The 19,711-nt window shown below is 46.0% G+C and overlaps 1 protein-coding gene across 2 annotated transcripts in view; it reads right to left on the bottom strand.

Moving 5' to 3' along the window:
- DNAH10 (dynein axonemal heavy chain 10) overlaps positions 1-19,711 on the bottom strand; it is a 2,445,728-nt gene that overhangs the window by 123,403 nt on the left and 2,302,614 nt on the right. For both annotated transcript variants that reach the window (XM_078667623.1, XM_078667624.1), the window contains one exon: positions 12,149-12,244. In XM_078667623.1, coding sequence (XP_078523749.1) covers positions 12,149-12,244 — 96 coding nt within the window. The remainder of the gene's footprint in view (positions 1-12,148; positions 12,245-19,711) is intronic.

The raw sequence follows: 19,711 nt of genomic DNA, 5'->3' as shown, positions 1-19,711 counted from the left end.
CGAGATTCTCATTGACGGTATGGGGCAAGAGATGGCCATTGTCATTGTTGTTCCTGTCGTCAACGGAGGCAATGATGTCACACTGGTACTTGTAGTTGTTGACGATATAGGGGTCGGTGTCGACGATAATGTAGTCGATGAGGATTTCTTGTCTCTGTGCCTCACAGAATCTGAGGAAGAGCCTCTTATCATGTGGCCCATAGGGACATTGTCGTTTTTCACTAACTTAGCATAAGAACGTTGCAGCTTGCCTGCTGCTTTTGCACACATTACTACATGTCTTTATTTTTGCAATATTTTAATGACTGCTTTCACTTGAGAACTCATCGCTGTGTTCAGACTCTGCATGTTCCTGGGATTTTTACTGAAAATTATGTTGAACAACAATGCCGCGTGTTATTTTGTTCTGGCCAGAACTTAGCCCTTGGACAAAACACACCGACGTAGCCGTTTTTTTGGACACCGTACTTTGGTTTTTAGTGGGGTACACGAATAGGTGGGACACTCTTGTAGAGGGACCTTTCCAGGGAGAAAAGTGAGACAGCACCTATGCTGTAGATCTACCATCTCCAGGCTAAGGTATGGGGTCTGCTGAGAAAGCCCTGAGATCTTCTGAAATATAATAATACTGCTCTGTAGCAAGGGGAGGGAGGTTAAGCTCTAATGTCTTTCCATGATGAAATCTCCCTTCATGATTTATGGACTAGCTTCTATGCTTACTATATTTGTAAGATGCATTTTCCTGCATGTTGCGGCACGTACACTGCATGTTAGGGCACATTAGTTAAAAATAAATATTTTAAACTGTTTCGTGTCTTTGTCAGATCTTATTTTGGACAAATACAAGAGTGCAAGCAAAAGGGTGTGTCTTGTTACTGCGCTTTATGAGAGATCTGGGAGTGTTGTGTTCTGGGGTGTCTAATCATTTGCTTCTCTGTGAGTGAGTAGGAGAGCAAGTGAGACACTGTAGCTAGTCGGTCCTGGGCTCATGGGCACTAAAGTGATTGGAAGACCCAGTCCCTATACATTAAGGTCCCATAATCCTGTGCATAGTTCTGTGTTTGTGCAGAATCCATGCAACACTCTATGATGTTCCATTACCTTCCTCACAGGAGTGGAGGAAACTTTTAGATGTTTCTCCTTTTTAGAGCTCTTGCTCTCCTGGGAGGGTTTGAGGTGTTTCTTACCCTCTTCAGAGGTGTCCTCATTGGATCTGGCTCTCATGTGAGGCCTGGATGATCCATCACTGTCCTCTTCAGATGATTTCTGTTGCTTGGTGCACCGGAGCCACAAAAGCAGCCTCCCCTCTCTATCCCGCCAAGTCTTAGAAGAAAAGGTGCAACAGATTTTGCACTGTCTTACCTCATGTGTTGGGTGGAGGCAATAAATGCAGTCCTTGTGAGGATCGTCCACATGAACCCTTTTCTTGCCACAGGTCTTACATGGGCGGAAAAGGCCTTTTTTATCAGACATAATGAAGAAAAAGATTTCCAGGAATAAACTCCAGAAGTTTGAAGAAAGAACTGAGAAGAACTCAGGGAGACTTCCTTCACATACGATGTGCGGTGAGAAAATCTGAGGGAAACTGCCTCTGTTGGAAGAGTTGTAGAGGGTGCTAGCAGCTGATTGGCTGCATTCAACTATTGGTCCTCTTTTAAAAAGGCCATAGATAGGCTATTTAAACCATGGCTCAGGCCCATTATTTATTTATTTATTTATTTTAAGATTTATATTACGCATGGCTGCCTCAGCAACGAGGCGTCCCAGCGCAACCAGAAACCAAAGGCAAGAGCATGAGAGACCAACCCAATGATTAAACGTCAAGCAACGGAAACAGCCAGGTTTTTATGGTCTTACGGAACGCCAAAAGATTAGCAATAACTCTGATGTGAGCCGGGAGCGAGTTCCAGAGTTTAGCCGCTAGGAAGCGAAAGGAGCAACCCCCTGCCCTCGCTCTCCGGACTCGAAGAGCACAAACAAGAGCAAGGTCGGCAGATCTCAGTGAACGCCCTGGCACATAGGGCATCAACAGGCAAGATAGCCCTAAAGGGACTTGGTGCGTCAAAATCTTGTATGAAATGCACAGCACCTTAAACTGAATGCGCTTTTCGACAAACAGCCACTGAAGCTTGGGGAGCACATGCGCCACCGAGCAAGATCTAGGTAAGGCCACCAGAAGGCGCGCCGCCGCATTCTGGACCCTATGCAGGCGCTTAATGCTGGGTTTATTAGTGCCCAGGTATAAAGAGTTACCGTAGTCTAGCCTGGAAAGAATAGACGCCTGAACAATAGTCTGACAAACTATGGGAGGGAAAAAAAACCAAAGAGGGGTCTCAATCCTTGCAAGAGCCCGAAGCAGACAGCAGCAACAGCTTTTATTTGTTTCTCAAACGTCAGTCCGTTTTCAAACCACATGCCCAAGTTCTTCACAGCCTCCTTGGGTAGCGGGGTGGTTTTGAGACAGCCCGGCCAGCACTCCTCGTACCATAGTTCCAGATCCTTACCAAACAGCAGAATCTCAGATTTGCTGGCATTTAACTGTAAACAGTTTACCACCATCCAATCTGAGATGGCCAGCAAATCCTCCTTGAACTTGTCCAAGTTGGCACAGAAGTTTTTTGAAAAAGCAATTACCAACTGAGTGTTGTCGGCATACAACACCAAGGACAGCCCCCTGCCTTTAGCCACTTCCTCCAAGGGTCTCACATAAAGATTGAACAAAAGTGGGTTTAAGATAGAGCGCTGTGGTACCCCCTGGCGCAGGGCACATTCCTGGGAATGGAAAGGTGGTACCGAGACCTGGAAGGACCGTTCCTCTTAAAAAGACCAGATCTAGTCCAAGGCCCCATCCCTAATCCCAACTTCCAGGAGGCGTTCGAGAAGAATCTCATGGGTCACCCTATCAAAAGCGGCGCTTAGGCCCAGCAGGACCAAGGCCGCCAAGTCTCTGAAGTCAAACCTACTCCGGATGGATTCCAACACTGCCAATAGCGCTGATTCGGTGCTATGCCGTGGTCGGAAACCATGCTGTGATGAGTCCATCAATATTCCTGTTGGGGATAGCACAAATCCCAAAAACTCTACTAGAGTTACATTAAAGGCGCATTTTTCTAGCTTCACAAATAGCTTGTTCTCCTTTAACTTCTGCAAAACGCCTTTCACTTGACCTTGATGATCTCTCTCATCTGAGGAGTAGATCAGTATGTCATCGATGTATAAAATCACACACTGATCGAGGAACTCTTTCAGGACATCGTTGATGAAATGCTGAAAGGCAGCTGGGGCATTACACAATCCATACGGCATGACCTGATATTCGAACAACCCAAATCTTGTTCTAAAAGCCGTCTTCCACTCATCGCCTTCGCGCATCCGCAAAAGATGGTATGCCCCTCTCAGGTCTAATTTGGTGTCGATTTTTGCCCCTTTTACTTGATCTAGAAGGACGGAAATGAGGGGTAGAGGGTATCGGTTCTTCTTTGTGATCTTATTAATTGCTCTATAATCGATGCACGTCCGCAAATCCCCTTCCTTCTTTGGCACGAAAAACAGAGGCGAAGATACTTGAGATTGTGAAGGCCGAATGAACCCATTGGCCAAATATTTATCTAAATATTCCTTCAAATGATGGTGCTCCTTCTCTGTCAAGGCGTACACGCGACTGCACGGTAAATTTGAGCCTGGTTCAATTTCTATTTTGCAGTCGTACACCCGATGGGGTGGAAGTTGTTCTGCCTCCGCTTCGCTGAACACCACCTCAAATTCTCTGTACTCTTTGGGAATTTTTTGGGCACTAATTACACACACCGAAGTTTCCGCGGCACATAATGAAAGGGCTGGGTTGCATTCTTGGATCCTCTCTTCTCCTCCAAAGCAGTTCTCGTGACAATATTCCGAATTCATTTCTATTGTTCTGGTGCTCCAGTTGATGGTGGGGTTGTGTTCGGTAAGCCATGGAAGACCGAGGATCAGCTGAAACTGGGGAGCATCAATTAAGTTAAAGTGAATCTTCTCTTCATGACCTCCACTAGAAATTAGCTGTATTTGTTCAGTATGGCTTACTATTGGCCCAGAAGACAGATTTGTTCCGTCCACTGCCCGAACTGGTTCACTCTTGAGTTTCTTTATTGCTTGAATGCCAACTCTGTCTGCAAATTTTAGGTCGCAAAAATTCCTGGTAGCTCCTGAATCAATCATCACTGAAACTTCTGTTAAGGTTTTGTGTCGAAATTTGACACTCATGGATAAAATCAGATGTGGAGCCGAGGACTGTAGTGTATTTGCTATTTGATGTTCATCTGGAGTTGTCTTTTGACTCCGTCCACAGGTGGTGCAGTTAGTTTTCCTTCGGCTTATAAACCGTCTTCGGCTTCTTTGGGCAATTTCTGACAAAATGTCCTCCCGAACCGCAATACATGCACAAATTGCTTGACCTTCTTTTTTCTTTCTCTTCCTTCGTCAAAGGCCCTCTTATCATTCCAATTTGCATTGGCTCAACTCCTTGTTGTCCTTCCGCACTTCTGACATTTTCTGATCGAGCTCTGTCGAACCTTGGAACCAAAGGTCTGAAATCTTTTCTTCTTTCGCCTTTCCTTTCCCCTTGACGGAAATCTATTTCTAGTACTAGATCCACCAGCGCTGAAATTTCAGTTGGTCTATTTGGTATCTGGGCCAACGCATATTTGAGCTCATCCCGTAGACCGCGTTATAAAACTGCAGCTCTTTTGCTTTCTGGCCAATGAGTTTCTACCACCAGTTTGTTGAATTGGGCCAAGTAGGCCACTAGGTCTCTATTTCCTTGCCGTAAGTCAAGAAGTTCATTGTCAACCGCTTGGGAAATTCTACGTCGATCGAATATTCGAAGGAACTCTTGTTTAAAATCTTCGTAATTCTGTAACAGAGGATCATCTCTGGTAACCAGGGGCATCGACCAAGACCAAGACGCAGCGTCTCCACTTAAATATGACAACACAAAGGCTACTCTGGATTGAGCGTCTGGGAAAATCGAAGGGCGGCACATAAAGTGTAGTGAACATTGTGTAATGAAGATTTGAGCCTTTTGTGGATCTCCACTAAATCGTTCTGGGGCAGCTAGTGGAATAACGGGTGATAGGGAGTGTATTACTTGAGTGGTCAGTCTGTTTGCACTCTCTAAGGTTGAATCTACTTTTTCTCTTCCAGAACCAAATGGCTGTCTCAATTTTTGTGCTAATTCCGCAGTTTCTTTTCTTGAACTCACTACCTCTTGTCGAAGACTTTGGTTCTCCTCCCTGACTGCTACTAACTCCTTTTGTATCATGTCTAAGATTGCTCCTAAATTCTGTAAATTAATACCCTCTGCCATCTCTGTTCGGGTGCAAAATGCAACTTGGGCACTTCACTCTGTCAGACTCTTACAATCTTACCTTCTTAAGAAACATGCATATAATATATATATATGTTTCACCATTAACTTGCACGGGAACAGAGATGCTTAGTTTCCAAATCCCACCTGGCAATAATCCAGAGGTCAATTTAAAACTGAACCACTAGTCCATTCCCATGGGGGAAGGGGAAATTGGATAAAATAACAAAAGAGAAGAGACTGGTCCGGGTAGCTTCCTCTAGCTCCTGGTCTGTCCCGCAGACTGGTTCTTAGATGAGGAAACCTAGAAATGGAATTTCACAGTTAAGCATTTACTCCTGACTTTCTTCCTAACTCTTAAGGTTCTAGGACTTTCACCTACCCTTATCTCCCAGAGTCTGTGCCTCTCTTCTATTCTTTTCTCGATGTCTTTCTAAATATTTTCTATTGCCCTCTTGTGTAGTTGTTTTTATCTGCAAAAGAAGATATCTTTTAATTTCTACAATCTTGCTTCCAGTGGATCTCTTTTCCTGATTATTATTCTATCCCTACTTACTTCACAACTGGGTCTTCCTTCTCTTATCCATCTTTTCAGTTGTTGGGTTCTTCTCAATATTCTGTTTTTTCTCTCGTCTATTATTGCGTATCTTGGAGCTGTGTCTTTTTAACTGTCTTATATCTTGCTATTGACTCAATGAAATCGTTATGCCTACTTTGTTCTTATTGACTTCTTTTCTTTCTTTTCAGGTTTTATACTCCTCATGCTTCAGACGAGTTTCCTACGAGGTAAGTATTTCGCTATTTGTTTCTTAGTTCAATAGATTAATATTATTCTTTACTCTTAACTATAATTATTCACTTAGCTTGTCTTATCCTTATGCTCATCCACCAACTCTCTCTAGGTATGGATTCGCCGACCGTTATCTTCTTCACGAATTTCTGTTGTCGGACGTTCCCTCAGGTTCGTGTCTTAGTCTCTTTGGATTCCGCTTTCCTCTCCTTCTCTGACTCGCTTATACTTTAACAAGGAATTGCCTTTATATATATCACCAAATATTTCGTTTATTTCTTCAACTAAACTCCTCTCCTCACGAAGACTGCTTCTCGGGTTGAAAACTCCGTGAAGTGCACACTTCCTACGTTGCTCGCGCATCACCAAGATTCCCCGCAGCTATGTACAAAAAGACTAGACCGCTCCTTGGGTTTTCGGCTCGGCAGCCATCTTGGTATGCCGATTCCGAACTAGTTCTGTCCAGGAGCCAATCTTAAGTATCTTTTCGCTCTCATGCCTCTGCGCTACACCAGTTGTTGTCGCTAATCGTGGTGAGGTCCTGACAACCAGCTTAGCCAAAAAGGCAGCTGGGAAATAGGGTGATAGTTACCAGGATCTTTCGGATCAAGAGAGGGTTTTTTTATCAGAGGAATGACTTTGGCGTGCTTCCACGCCCTAGGTACAGAAGCTGACCTCAGAGACAAATTGGCCAATTCTAAACTCACCAGAGCGATCGATGAGCGGAACTGGCGAAAGTGGGCAGATGACATAGGGTCAACTTTATTCATGAAGTGCTGCCCTAATACCTCACACTAGCGATTGGAGGCTATGGGTTGAGGCTCTGGAAGCACCCGCACTCTTCATATTATTGAGCAGGGAGAATATGGTCTTTGCGGGGTTTGAACTGGCCAGAATCTTGTTGGCTACAAACTCCGCTCGTGCTCTCCGAATGAGCTTGTGATATTGCTTGACAGCCGCCCGATATTCTAATTTTGCAGAAGCCTCATAAGAGTGGCGCCAAGCACGCTCAAGCTGCTTGCAGTCCTTCTTTGCCATAGTTAGCGAATCGTTAAACCTAGGGTTAGATGGCCCACTTCCCTTTCCACCCTGTTTGGCCGGAATACAGCTATCCAGACCGGCCATCAACCATTCTTGGAAGCACAAATTCGCCCCCTCTATATCTGGGGGTAGTTGAGGTCTGTGCTCAGCAAGCCAGGTAGATAACAAATCAAAGTCCAACTTGTGCCAAGGCCGTTTAGGCACTTGGGCTGGGCGGATCACATCCACTTTACCCTGCAATTGCAGAGAGAATGTAACCAATGAATGATCTGTCCAAGCCTGCGGAATCGGCGGAAACATTTTGAAAGAACAGAAGTTTGAAAAAATGGGGTCTAACAGGTGGCCAGCCACATGTGTACCCTCAAAATGTGTTGCGACAGCTGGAAGGCCGCTAAGTCTGCCAAAAAACTGGCGATCTCAGCTTTCCCTCCATTCTCAAGATGAAGATTGAGATCCCCAAAATGGTAAAGTTTGCAGCCTTACTGGTCATTTGTCCAACTTTACTCAATAGACCTTCTCTAAACAGACCAGAGGGCCCGGGGGGCTATAAATTAAAAGGCCGGACATTGTAAAGTTACAACTGAGACTGATTTTAAAAAGAGCACTTTCACAGCCCGCAATCTTCTCCTTGCACAAGCTAAAAGTATAGGCTTCCTTAACCACCACTGCGATACCAACCCCTCTCCCCCCCTCTCTATTAATGGTTTTTACACATAACCTTGTGGAAGGGCTAACCAAGGCTTCGCCACTAAGTCCTGGGTAAGCCATGTTTCCGTTAGGAAAAGGTCGTCAGGGGACTCGTCCGTTAAGAGATCAAACACCTCAGCATGGTGTTTCGCCAAAGAGTGGCTATTCAAACTGAGAAACCAATATATTCCATAAATCCAGGTAGGCAAAGAGGCTGCTCCACTAAATCCAGCTCAAAGGCACATAATTCGTAATGGAAAGTTAGCCTATGGCATTAGTTAAATACTGCTTGATTATGTTACTCTGGGACTCCCATTTCGACGACGGGGAATGATTCAAGCATGTGACTCTATGAAAGATACCCCAATACTAGATAAATGCTAGACTCTTCAAAACAATCAAGCACTGCATCAACCACCTCCTTGACTCTCATTTTACAGATGTAGCACACAAGTCCAATGTAATTAACCTCTTTTTCAGTGAAAAAATACAGATCTCACAGCACAGCAGCAGCTCCAAGCTCGGTCCTCTTTTTGACCTACCCCTTCTTCTAGCGTCTCCCAATGGACATCCATCAAAGCCCTAACTCCCACAGATCTGGCTGACATACTCAACTCCCTTAAAGCTACCTCATATAAAGAGGATGGTTTGCCCTTCAACATTTCCCTCTCTGGAAGCCCACCCCCCCCCCAAGACATGCCAAACCATCCCACTCCTCAACAAATCCACACTTTCCCCTGCATGACTAACAATCTGGTTTCAGATCGCACAGCAGCATGGGGACAGCTACCTTGCAAATTGCAGAGGCACTGGCAACATCCTTCACTGGTTCTCCTCCTACTTTTCCAACTAACACCAATTCTTTTAAATGGGCACTTCCAGATCCCAGAAGATCCCTATCATCCCACAGGGTTGTATCTTGTCCCCATCACCTACTTGCAGCTCTTGGGACTCTGTTCATTGATAAAAGCATCACAAATTTACCAATAGGCCCAGAATGCACAATTCTACTTGAAAGTTTACCCCGATCTACATTACCAAAACCGTAAGCAATGCCAACACCTCATACAGGCCTGAATGTACAGCAACTACCTGAGGGTCAACCACACAGAGACTGAATTCCAGTTATTTGACACGAACAACAACCAACAACTAGTCCAAACCTGACTGAAGGACATGGACCAAGAAGGATTAAAACCCCAACTTTGAAGCAACCCTACTTGAATTCACTCTGGACACCAACCTCATCCTCAAGGAATATATTGCCAAAAAAAGGTGACCTAGTGTCAGCTCTCTATACTAAACACAGGGAAACTGTTCATACCAGTAAATAATTTCATACCCACTGTCCTCATATTCATCTGGATGGTGATAATGCCCAGCTCCATGGCCATCTAGACTCCACACTGGTCCCATTAATGGCATCCTACACACTGAAGGTCATCTCATCCATGACCTGAAGAAATATGATCACATCACCTCAATACTGATGGAAGTCCACTGGTTCCCGCTACCACCCAGTACTATCTCCAAATCAGCTTCTTCAGTTACAAAGGTATAACGATCAGCACCACCATGAATCATGCTGAAAGGCTTACCATTTCTGTGGCTCTCGGCATACCCAAAGTCAAGACACCATCAGACTTCTTCTATAAGTTTGGAAAAGAAAAGAAAAAACAAAGGCAACAGGCTTCTCCATCTATGCGTGTATGATCTGGAACAACATTCCTGTATCCACCAGGATTCCCTAACCCTTCTCTTATTTAGGAAGATGCATCTCTTTAAAGAATACTACATCACAATGATGCAACAGTCCACTTGTGCTCCCATAACCCAGTTGCTCCTCCAATTGCTGACCATTTCTCTGCTCTGGAAGGGTGGCTCTCTCCAGTGTCCAGCAAATCCCTGTTAAATGATAGTCCCTTTAAGAGTATCAACTGTTTTTTGTTCAAGTTCACAGACCCAGTGAGTGAAGCAGATGTATAGTTACTGTGCAAGTCCAGGACCAATGTATTTGTAAACGTAACTTTTAACTGGCAATCATCGAAGTGTAGAAACATGTTCCTTTGCAGTCCTGGCAGCATCCTGAAACTCACAACTGATATCTCTGAATGCTCTTAATTAAGCTGCAGCCAAATGGAAGGCATTCCAGTCTGTAATGAGATTCAGCTTTAACCAATCTCATTAACTTCCCAATTGGATGAACGAGAAGAATTGAGACAGTTCGTCATTCAATTCAGGAGCACACATTATTTACCCATAGCTAGGGTTTCTTGGGGATTGTGGATATGTCACCCACCCCTTAACATTTCTCGTCTAGTATATTTTTACTTACTGGATACCACACTGTACATTATAATCACAAACAGTCCTTTACTATTCACAGAGAAGGTGATGATCCTGATGAAAGCCCACTGAGCTAATTGTGGCCAGGCTTCTTGGATAGGTGCCTGTTGACCTCTTCACAGGGTTGAGCTATTCCCTTTAATTTCTAGTCTAGATGCTGGTGATAGGAATAAAGCTTACAACCTACCAGCAGGTAGTTTTAGTATACCCTGTTCTTGCCTCTCTGTTATAATGAATAGAACACCTGCATCACAAAAACATACACACAGGGAACGGATGTCAGAGAGTTGCTGAATTCACTGTTTTCAGCTTCTACGAAGTGAATAGATGAGGACCTTAGACACGGCAGATGAATACAGAGCAGCAAGCTCTCATTTAAGAGGGTAATAGCCTACATTGCTACACACACTGGACCAATGCGAGGAGGGTTTATACGTGGAGTACTAGTTGTCATATGTTTAACATTTAGGAGAAGTGTATTCTAAGCTTTCATCTCCCCCTCTAATACTGTTATTCACACTACTGTGCATCAAATAAACTTACCTTACCTTACTCATACCATGAATATGCTACAGCAGTGTCTCACCATGCGCCAAGGTAACAGATAGGTATGCCAATATCTTGACTATGAATTCCAAGCTAGTTAAATTCTGAAATTGATACCAGAGATAGCTAGAAGGGGAGGGCTAACAGGCATACATGCAAACGGAGAAGCAAACCCATTTAGAGGCAAATGGTCAGGCTAAGTAAAGCAACTTTAAGAAATGCTTCCAGAGATAGAGATGTGTTGCAGGTATGTCTTAGTATGGTATTTGTCACTATATGAATTAAAAGGACTATTTCCGAATACAGCATGCCATTTTTTATCACATAGTCGCTCATATGGTGTTTGTCCCTACATTTACACGATCAAGATGTTTGGGGAGAAATACAGAATTGCTCTCTTTGGTCAGCTCTATGGTGGGTCAGCCGTATAGCACTCGCCCATATTTACAATCAAATAAGCATCGTACTTTAAATGGGCTGAAACCCAAAAACACCATTGTTTGTCAAAATTAATAAAACGTAAAGTCAATTGAAAATTCTGTCAAATACTCCAGGTAGAGGAGATATATTTAACACCACCAACCTATTTTATGGCTTTAAAATATGGGTGAGTCTTAAGGGTACCTAAACCTAACCCTGGCACTATGATTGTCCAGGACGTTTTCCTATATGACCATGTGAAAGTGGGCATCATGACCAGAGTTGCAAAAACTTGAATCTAAACTTGAAATGCACCTTGACAGCAACAGTGAGATACATTAACACTTTTTCATCATAGACTAAATACGCTAACAACTAAGATTCCCTCAACTTTACCTCAGATTATCCACTCTGACCCAAGTGAGGTACAGTGTAATATACATAGCACTTCTGGCAATGGTGATGGGTTCTGGGAATTTGCAGTGTTGTGGAGAGATTGCAAAAAAGAAAAAGTTTCTTATCTGCAACACTAGATCTTTTCACGAACAAATGCCACAAAAAGGGCATCAATTCCCACATTTGCTGGTAACCTTTGTTGGCAGTATTGCTTTGTACATTTAAAGGGAGTTTTCTACGTGGTCTAACTTGAATTGTCTAAAGCTTTTATTCTGCTTACATTTAAAAGAGGAATATATTGCATATTGCATCTAAAATGTACAATACTGCTAAAGGAAATCACTTGTGCATGTCTTATTTCCAAGTAAATTTTCTTAACAGTACACAAAACTGTTTAATAACATAAACTTTCTGCTCTTTGCAGTACAGGTAAACTATATATATTCAAGGTATTTCTGTACTTTCATCACTGCAAAAAGAAAGAAACTACATTATGATATTTAACATTTAAATGATGTTCAGTTAATTTTTTTAATCAATATTAATCGATTTATAGGAATTAGAAGTTAGGAGTTTACCTCTCCAATAAGATACTTAAGGCTGCCCCATGGCATTCTTGGGTCGTGCTGCGTATAGGCTTTTGTCAGATATGTATTCAAAATTTCCATGCACACCTGTTATGGACAATAAAACATAACAAATCACCGTATTTGCATTGACATCAAAATTGCACATATGCCACCCACAAAAAGATGTGAAACATTTTAGTCTTTTTCATAGAGATGATCAGGTTTGGTAACTCAATTTTAATTAATTTAAAAAAAAAATCTGAAAAAGAAGAGCCAATTCTTATCACCATTAAAGGTTTCAGTCTTCATTGCAATACATGTTAAACAATTTGAAAAATATCTGTAATCAAATGAGGTGACATTTTGCTCTTTCTCTTCAAACCCACTGTGCCCTGGCTTAACCTATCAGCATTAATATTTGGTTAGCACCAGCATGACTGTATGTTAGGGGAATGTAGAAAATGACCATCTTCTGTGTGATGTCCCCCCAACATTTGCCCTATCTATTTTGCTGGTTTTAGAGCTCTGTGCACTTTACTGCTGCGAACCAGGAGTAAAGTGGGTGTGCTCCCATTTTATACATGGTTAAATCAGCATATTCTTTATTGACACATTTTTGTCTTGACTAGAAGTCCCGAGTATATGTGTAGGAAATCACACAAGACCTAAAAGTCAAATGCCAACGGTGGACCCATTGTGGCATCCACCAAGTGGTCCTACAAAATATGGCTTCAGGCCTACCATTATAGCCTGACTGCTGTAATGTAAACCCTGCAGTGCAACCTGTCAAAATAGCTCTTTTTGACAGGCAAAAACTTCCTTTCAAATATGAAAAAGTTCAGCCCGCCCCATGTAGACCTAGTAACCGACAAGGTAAGGTGCATGATATTTAATGTGAACATGCCCCTAGTGACAAGGACCCAAAATCTATTTTCACTGTGGCAGGCTTGGCTGTCCTATACAGAAAACCAGAGTACACATTAAAATAATTATTTCTGTATCTCAGGTTTTGGACCAGCTAGAAAAATAACCCAACTACTCTTTTAAATATTTATGAAAAGCCCAATTCAATGGTAAAGTTGGATTTTTAACACATATTCAGGAAAAATAACTTTTAGTTAGTTACCCTTTTCCTACCTGGAGCTCCTGGAAGATGATTTACATTAGCTCTACAGTCAATCCAGTGCTTGACGGTAATTAGGTGTGAAATTCCTTCCAGGAGCTACTCATTTGACCACTGTGATTGACATGTGGATCTAATTGAGCAGGGATGACTCCTTTGAGCAAAGCTGGATATCTGGGGTGTGGCAACTGCCCTTCCTGTTGATACCACAGTGTTTATCCAGCCTGAAAGGCCTCTCTGAGGCACATGTAACACGTTTGAGCCCTCGAAAGGGATCAAACAGGACCAGAACACAATTTGTGTGCATTCCCTGTCTAGCTGCTAAAGGGCCATGCTTTCTCTAGCTTAATTTGTTTTGTGGGTCCAAGGTCTGCGTCAAAGTGAATTTTAGTGTTAGATCTGGGAGTACGCTAGTAATTTCTATAGTACAATCCCTTACATACACGCCAGCTCTTAGAGCCAAAGTTTAGTATGGCTGAAGATTTTGGCCATCTTGGAATTGCCCTGACATATCGAATTGTGGGCCTATTTGCTGTCGGGCAGGAACAGAACTACTAAAAAAAGTAGGTAGGCCAAGATCTGGAAACTTTTACACCATAGCACAGCTTGATATCATTGCCGTGAAACGACTACCACAACGACAAGAAGATTCAAGCATGTGAATCTATGAAAGATTCAATATTGGAGAACTACTGAAAAAGTAGGTAGGCCAAGGCTGGGAAACCTTTATGCCATGGATTAAGGAGTGCCAAGGAGTCACACTCATCCACTAGTTAGTACCTACCGTAAATGGGACACCTTGAGTTAGCCTTCTCAGAACACCTTCTAGATCTGCGGAACATCAAAAGAGGACTAGACCTGCTGTCTGTGATCTGAGAGGAGCCCTGGAGGATGGACTTACTCCCTTCTGAAGCCAGGATGAAGAAGTAAACTTCAATGGGCAGTTGGCTGACCTCTTGCTTGTCTTCATGAATACAACAAGCTTCAAGAGTCCTTTTCACCGAATTGCCAAGCCGACCAGTGGAAACTGGACCGTGACTGGTCATTTTGTTGGCCTCTGCCTGAAACCCTCAGAATATTTCAAATGCATCACTTGAGCCCCTGGGGACCTTAGAAGGTACTATTCTGGTTGTTTGGGCAACACAAGAAAGTTCGGAAACTGTTGAAAACATTTCCTCCAGAGCGTTATAGGGACCAACTAGGAAAAGTATTGCACAAGCAGTTTTACAGCATCCGGTTGAATTTCAGCTTTATCCTGCATGGAGACAGCCGCATCTCCAAAAAATGGTAAAGTCCCATACCACTTTATGACTTGTAACATTTTCGGCAAAAAATCTCCAAAGCTCCAGAGCGCCATCAGGACTAAATCGGGTTCAGGTGCCCAGACTTCAGTTCCACAATGGCAGGTACAATTTCAGCAGTGCCCCACATGAGGATGATTTTATTCTCAAAAACGAACTTAGTCCCATTCTGTGTTGGCACTCAGAATAAATGTCAACATTTTTTTATTAAGAAAGTGACTAAGTCCCTTTCTTTAGTAGGACTTCATAACTTTTTCTGACTTTCTGACTTCAGACTATCACTGGGATCAATCCACCTGGTGTATCCAGCCATGGCTCCATCGAGGTCAGCCTGAAATTGCACCTTGGTCTCAGTTTACCATTTCTATATACTATGATAGGCGCCTAACAGTTTTTGCCACTATTGTTACTTACAATCCAGCAGGTCCCTCGAGGATGGAGGTTACAACGGGCCGCGGCAGCGCCAGCAGGTCCCACGAGGATGAAGGTGACAACGGGCCGCGGCAGCGCCAGCAGGTCCCACGAGGATGAAGGTTGCAGAAGGCCGCGGCAGCGCCAGCAGGCAGGACAATAGTTCACAAGGCAGGGCTGCGGCAGCGCCAGCAGTCCGTCAAGGATGAGTTCGTCGCGGTGTCTCTCGACTCCAGGATACAACTGCCTTCCTGTTCTGGGGCTGCCTCATTTATAGGTCTGGCGCTCTTTGATGTCCGGACCCTCGCTCTTGGAGGTCGGGAGGTCCGGGATGAGGGAGTCCAGACACCCAGCAGGGGGGTGGAGCCAGCGCCTGGGGAGGCTGGGGGTGATCGGCACCTGGCGGGAGAGAGCCATCGACACTCCTTACTCCTATTGACCTGCCAAGTGGTCCGTTCACCTCCTGGGTGGATGGTGGTGCCGGGATGTCGGGGCCTGGCCAGGCCCGGGGTTGGGGTCGAGTTGAGGCCACGCGGCCTCGTGGCGCAGTGTCTAAGATGGCGACTGGTCCGGGCAAGGGTGCTGACGGTGGCCCAGGCCAGGGACACAGGGATTCCCGGGAGCAGACGTCCCATGGGGGACGGGTTGGGGGTTGCTTCTGCGGGTAGGACCTGGAAGGCCGGGACCAGGGCCCTGTCATGCGGGGAGGGAGCGAGCCCTTCATGGGGCCTGTCCAACACAAGCATTTACAATGCAATGGTCTCGGCATCATTGAAGGTAGAGCTATTGGCATTGCTCATGACATTTTTTTTCTTTAAATCATAAATAAATGGCATTGTCATTTACATTGTCAATACACACCACTCTGCACTCAACTGCACTCACCTGCACTGCACTCAACTGCACTCACCAGCACTGCACTGCACTCACCTGCACTGCACTCACCTGCACTGCACTGCACTCACCTGCACTGCATTCAACTGCACTCACCTGCACTGCACTCACCTGCACTGCACTGCACTCACCTGCACTGCACTCACCTGCACTGCACTCACCTTCACTGCACTCACCTGCACTGCACTCACCTGAACTGCACTGCACTCACCTGCACTGCACTCACCTGCACTGCACTCACCTGCACTGCACTCACCTGCACTGCACTGCACTCACCTGCACTGCACTCACCTGCACTGCACTGCACTCACCTGCACTGCACTCACTTGCACTGCACTGCACTCACCTGCACTGCACTCACCTGCACTGCACTCACCTGCACTGCACTGCACTCACCTGCCCTGCACTCACCTGCACTGCACTCACCTGCACTGCACTCACCTGCACTGCACTGCACTCACCTGCACTGCACTCACCTGCACTGCACTGCACTCACCTGCACTGCACTGCACTCACCTGCACTGCACTGCACTCACCTGCACTGCACTCACCTGCACTGCACTCACCTGCACTGCACTGCACTCACCTGCACTGCACTGCACTCACCTGCACTGCACGCACTGCACTCGCCTGCACTGCACTCACCTGCACTGCACTGCACTGCACTCACCTGCACTGCACTCACCTGCACTGCACTCACCTGCACTGCACTGCACTCACCTGCACTGCACTCACCTGCACTGCACTGCACTCACCTGCACTGCACGCACTGCACTCGCCTGCACTGCACTCACCTGCACTGCACTCACCTGCACTGCACTCACCTGCACTGCACTCACCTGCACTGCACTGCACTCACCTGCACTGCACTGCACTCACCTGCACTGCACTCACCTGCACTGTACTGCACTCACCTGCACTGCACTGCACTCACCTGCACTGCATGCACTGCACTCACCTGCACTGCACTCACCTGCACTGCACTGCACACACTGCACTCACCTGCACTGCACTCACCTGCACTGCACTCACCTGCACTGCACTGCACTAACCTGCACTGCACTGCACTCACCTGCACTGCACTGCACTCACCTGCACTGCACTCACCTGCACTGCACTACACTCACCTGCACTGCACTGCACCCACCTGCACTGCACTGCACTCACCTGCACTGCACTCACCTGCACTGCACTCACCTGCACTGCACTCACCTGCACTGCACTGCACTCACCTGCACTGCACTGCACTCACCTGCACTGCACTGCACTCACCTGCACTGCACTCACCTGCACTGCACTGACCTGCACTGCACTGCACTCACCTGCACTGACCTGCACTGACCTGCACTGCACTCACCTGCACTGCACTACACTCACCTGCACTGCACTCACCTGCACTGCACTCACCTGCACTCCACTGCACTCCACTGCACTCCACTCACCTGCACTGCACTGCACTCACCTGCACTGCACTCACCTGCACTGCACTCGCATGCACTTCACTGCACTGCACTCACCTGCACTGCACTGCACTGCACTCGCCTGCACTCCACTGCACTGCACTGCACTCACCTGCACTCACCTGCACTGCACTGCACTCACCTGCACTGCACTCACCTGCACTGCACTCACCTGCACTGCACTCACCTGCACTGCACTGCACTCACCTGCACTGCACTCACCTGCACTGCACTGCACTCACCTGCACTGCACTGCACATACCTGCACTCACTACTCTGCACTCACTACTCTGCACTCACTACTCTGCACTCACTACTCTGCACTCACTACTCTGCACTCACTACTCTGCACTCACTACTCTGCACTCACTACTCTGCACTCTGCACTCTGCACTCACTACTCTGCACTCACTACTCTGCACTCACTACTCACTACTCTGCACTCACTACTCTGCACTCTGCACTCACTACTCTGCACTCTGCACTCACTACTCACTACTCTGCACTCTGCACTCACTACTCACTACTCTGCACTCACTACTCACTACTCACTACTCTGCACTCACTACTCTGCACTCACTACTCACTACTCTGCACTCACTACTCACTACTCTGCACTCACTACTCTGCACTCACTACTCACTACTCTGCACTCACTACTCTGCACTCACTACTCTGCACTCACTACTCACTACTCTGCACTCACTACTCTGCACTCACTACTCACTACTCTGCACTCACTACTCACTACTCTGCACTCACTACTCTGCACTCACTACTCTGCACTCACTACTCACTACTCTGCACTCACTACTCACTACTCTGCACTCACTACTCACTACTCTGCACTCACTACTCTGCACTCACTACTCACTACTCTGCACTCACTACTCTGCACTCACTACTCTGCACTCACTACTCACTACTCTGCACTCACTACTCACTAATCTGCACTCACTACTCTGCACTCACTACTCTGCACTCACTACTCTGCACTCACTACTCACTACTCTGCACTCACTACTCACTACTCTGCACTCACTACTCTGCACTCACTACTCACTACTCTGCACTCACTACTCTGCACTCACTACTCTGCACTCACTACTCTGCGCACTCACTACTCTGCGCACTCACTACTCTGCGCACTCACTACTCTGCACTCACTACTCTGCGCACTCACTCCTCTGCACTCACTACTCTGCGCGCACACTCACTCTGCACTCACTACTCTGCCCACTCACTCTGCACTCACAACTCTGCACTCACTACTCTGGACTCACTACTCTGGACTCACTACTCTGCACTCACTACTCTGCACTCACTACTCTGCACTCACTACTCTGCGCACTCACTACTCTGCGCACTCACTACTCTGCGCACTCACTACTCTGCGCACTCACTACTCTGCGCACTCACTACTCTGCGCACTCACTACTCTGCACTCACTACTCTGCGCGCACACTCACTCTGCACTCACTACTCTGCACACTCACTCTGCACTCACTACTCTGCACACTCTCTGCCCACTCACTCTGCACTCACACTCTGCACTCACTACTCTGCACTCACTACTCTACACTCACTACTCTGCACTCACTACTCTGCACACTCACTCTGCACTGTGCACACCACTGATATCATGGAATCTTCCACCACACTTTCTAAAACTCTATAGTCCGAAGCATAATAGGCACAGAACCAAAAGAAGGGTAGACATTGCTTAAAATAATCTTATTGTATTTATGAGAAGCAAAAGCGAGACTGTGAAATGTGCTGAATATCAGTTTGTTACGAATCAACAGAGTGGAGTTAGAGAACCAAGAAATAGTAATTTAGAATCCGGGTTAGAAGGAGTAGTAATCACAAGCTGAGGATCAACGGGCACGAAACAGCGTGGTGGGCGCGCAGGAGACGCAGCGTGAGCGTGCACATCAGCTGAAGATCGCCGGAGAAGACACCGAGCCTGCCTGCTGCCGTGACTGACCCGCTGCAGAGGGAAAGAGCCCGGTGAGTGGGGGTAGAGAGGGGGGGGGGCGGCAGAGAGGGAGTGGGCAGAGAGGGAGTGTGTGTGTGCGTGTGTGTGTGTGTGTGCGTGCGTGTGTCTGTCTGTGTGTGTCTGGTGTGTGCCTGCCTGCCTGCCTTTGTGTGTGCGCGTCCACAGACCCTGGTCGGCTCGTGCACCGCTCTGTACTCCCTTGCGAGCTTACTCGGCGACAATAGTTCTCGTTGCCGAGACCTAAAAAGTTCATATTGTGGGTTCTCTTAATTGGATTTTTGTCATTTTGGTGTAATTTTGTTTATTAAATTACTTTACTCAATTTTGTAATTCAGTTTGGCTTTTTTACTGCTTAGTGGTTTGCCTGTATTACTGTTTTTGTAC

Source organism: Lissotriton helveticus, chromosome 11 (assembly GCF_964261635.1).
Source record: "Lissotriton helveticus chromosome 11, aLisHel1.1, whole genome shotgun sequence".
In the NCBI taxonomy this organism is placed as follows: domain Eukaryota; kingdom Metazoa; phylum Chordata; class Amphibia; order Caudata; family Salamandridae; genus Lissotriton; species Lissotriton helveticus.
Note: the sequence above shows the minus strand (reverse complement) of the source record. Positions and strands in the feature narration are given on the sequence as shown.